The sequence below is a fragment of the Limulus polyphemus genome, unplaced genomic scaffold (genome assembly GCF_000517525.1).
Source record: "Limulus polyphemus unplaced genomic scaffold, Limulus_polyphemus-2.1.2 Scaffold3591, whole genome shotgun sequence".
Classification (NCBI taxonomy): domain Eukaryota; kingdom Metazoa; phylum Arthropoda; class Merostomata; order Xiphosura; family Limulidae; genus Limulus; species Limulus polyphemus.
Genome location: NW_013669201.1, coordinates 9,212 through 10,521, shown reverse-complemented (window position 1 = coordinate 10,521; position 1,310 = coordinate 9,212). Strand labels below are relative to the sequence as shown.

The following is a 1,310-nucleotide window of genomic DNA, read 5'->3' as shown; positions in this document are numbered from 1 at the left end:
AACAAGATAAATATAAAATTGAGAATTTAAAAACCTGCAAATAGGGATCGCAAAAAAGGAAGGAAACGATGCTGGGGATACTGTAGACATTATTTACCTTGACTTATTTTGACTTCACCAAATGTCATTTTAGGTAACAGCATGAAGCCAAAATAGGGGTTTGAGTAAATAATGTCTACAGTGTCTCCAATCTTGTTTCCTTACATTTTTTATTATCCCTATTTATATTTTTTATTTATGTAGATTACTTGTCCTTTTATAAAATGTGATCAAAGCTTCGAATCATGGTTAGGCCACTAAAATACAGAAATATTATGAATCCTAACTTTCTTCTTTCTCAGGTTCAAGTATAATCGTATAAAAGAAAGATGTTTCTTTTTAATCACAAAACTTATTGTGAAATCCTTCTTGAACACGGTAGGTCTATTTTATCAGCTTTTTCATCTTAAACATTTAATGTCGAATTTCTGTTCTCCTCTTTATAAGAAAACTACTTTATCTGTGACTGTCACATCCAGTGGTTAGCCAATAATACCACTCCTCTTGGAAACATCCATGGTTGGTGTAGCTCTCCCAAGAAGTACAAGGACAAGAAGTTGACACACGTTGCTAGGATCCTGGACTGTTAATTGATGATGAAGTGAGAAGGTCATGCTGAATGTCTTTATAGTGTGATTTGTTTTTATCAAGGAAATTCACTAATATTTCGTAAATGTTTGAAACATTTAGTGAACTTTATTTCTGTCTACGCCCATTAATGTTTTTTATCATTTATTATTAATTAAAGATCTTTCTCTTAGATATTATCTAATACATCAGATATAATAATTTTAACAATAGCCTTGTAAAATTACAAATTGTAGAATAAATAAAAGCTACAGTAATATATGCCAGATCAAACTTTTTTATTTTTTCAATATCTTCTTTTACCTCTTCTACATTCAGTAACCAAGACTCACTAATTCAACATACTACTACTGATCCACGTAACTTCTACATTCACTAACCAAGACTCACTAATTCAACATACTACTACTGATCTACATAACTTCTACATTCAGTAACCAAGAGTCACTAATTCAACATACTACTACTGATCCACATAACTTCTACATTCAGTAACTAAGATTCACTAATTCAACATACTACTACTGATCCACATAACTTCTACATTCAGTAACCAAGACTCACTAATTCAACATACTACTACTGATCTACATAACTTCTACATTCAGTAACCAAGACTCACTAATTCAACATACTACTACTGATCTACATAACTTCTACATTCAGTAACCAAGACTCACTAA

At 31.1% G+C, this 1,310-nt stretch overlaps 1 protein-coding gene across 1 annotated transcript in view; it reads left to right on the top strand.

The window, feature by feature from the left end:
- The window catches only part of LOC111088349 (slit homolog 2 protein-like), a 10,642-nt gene that overhangs the window by 7,108 nt on the left and 2,224 nt on the right, over window positions 1–1,310 (top strand). The window contains exon 3 of the mRNA XM_022398226.1: window positions 487–613. Coding sequence (XP_022253934.1) covers window positions 487–613 — 127 coding nt within the window. The remainder of the gene's footprint in view (window positions 1–486; window positions 614–1,310) is intronic.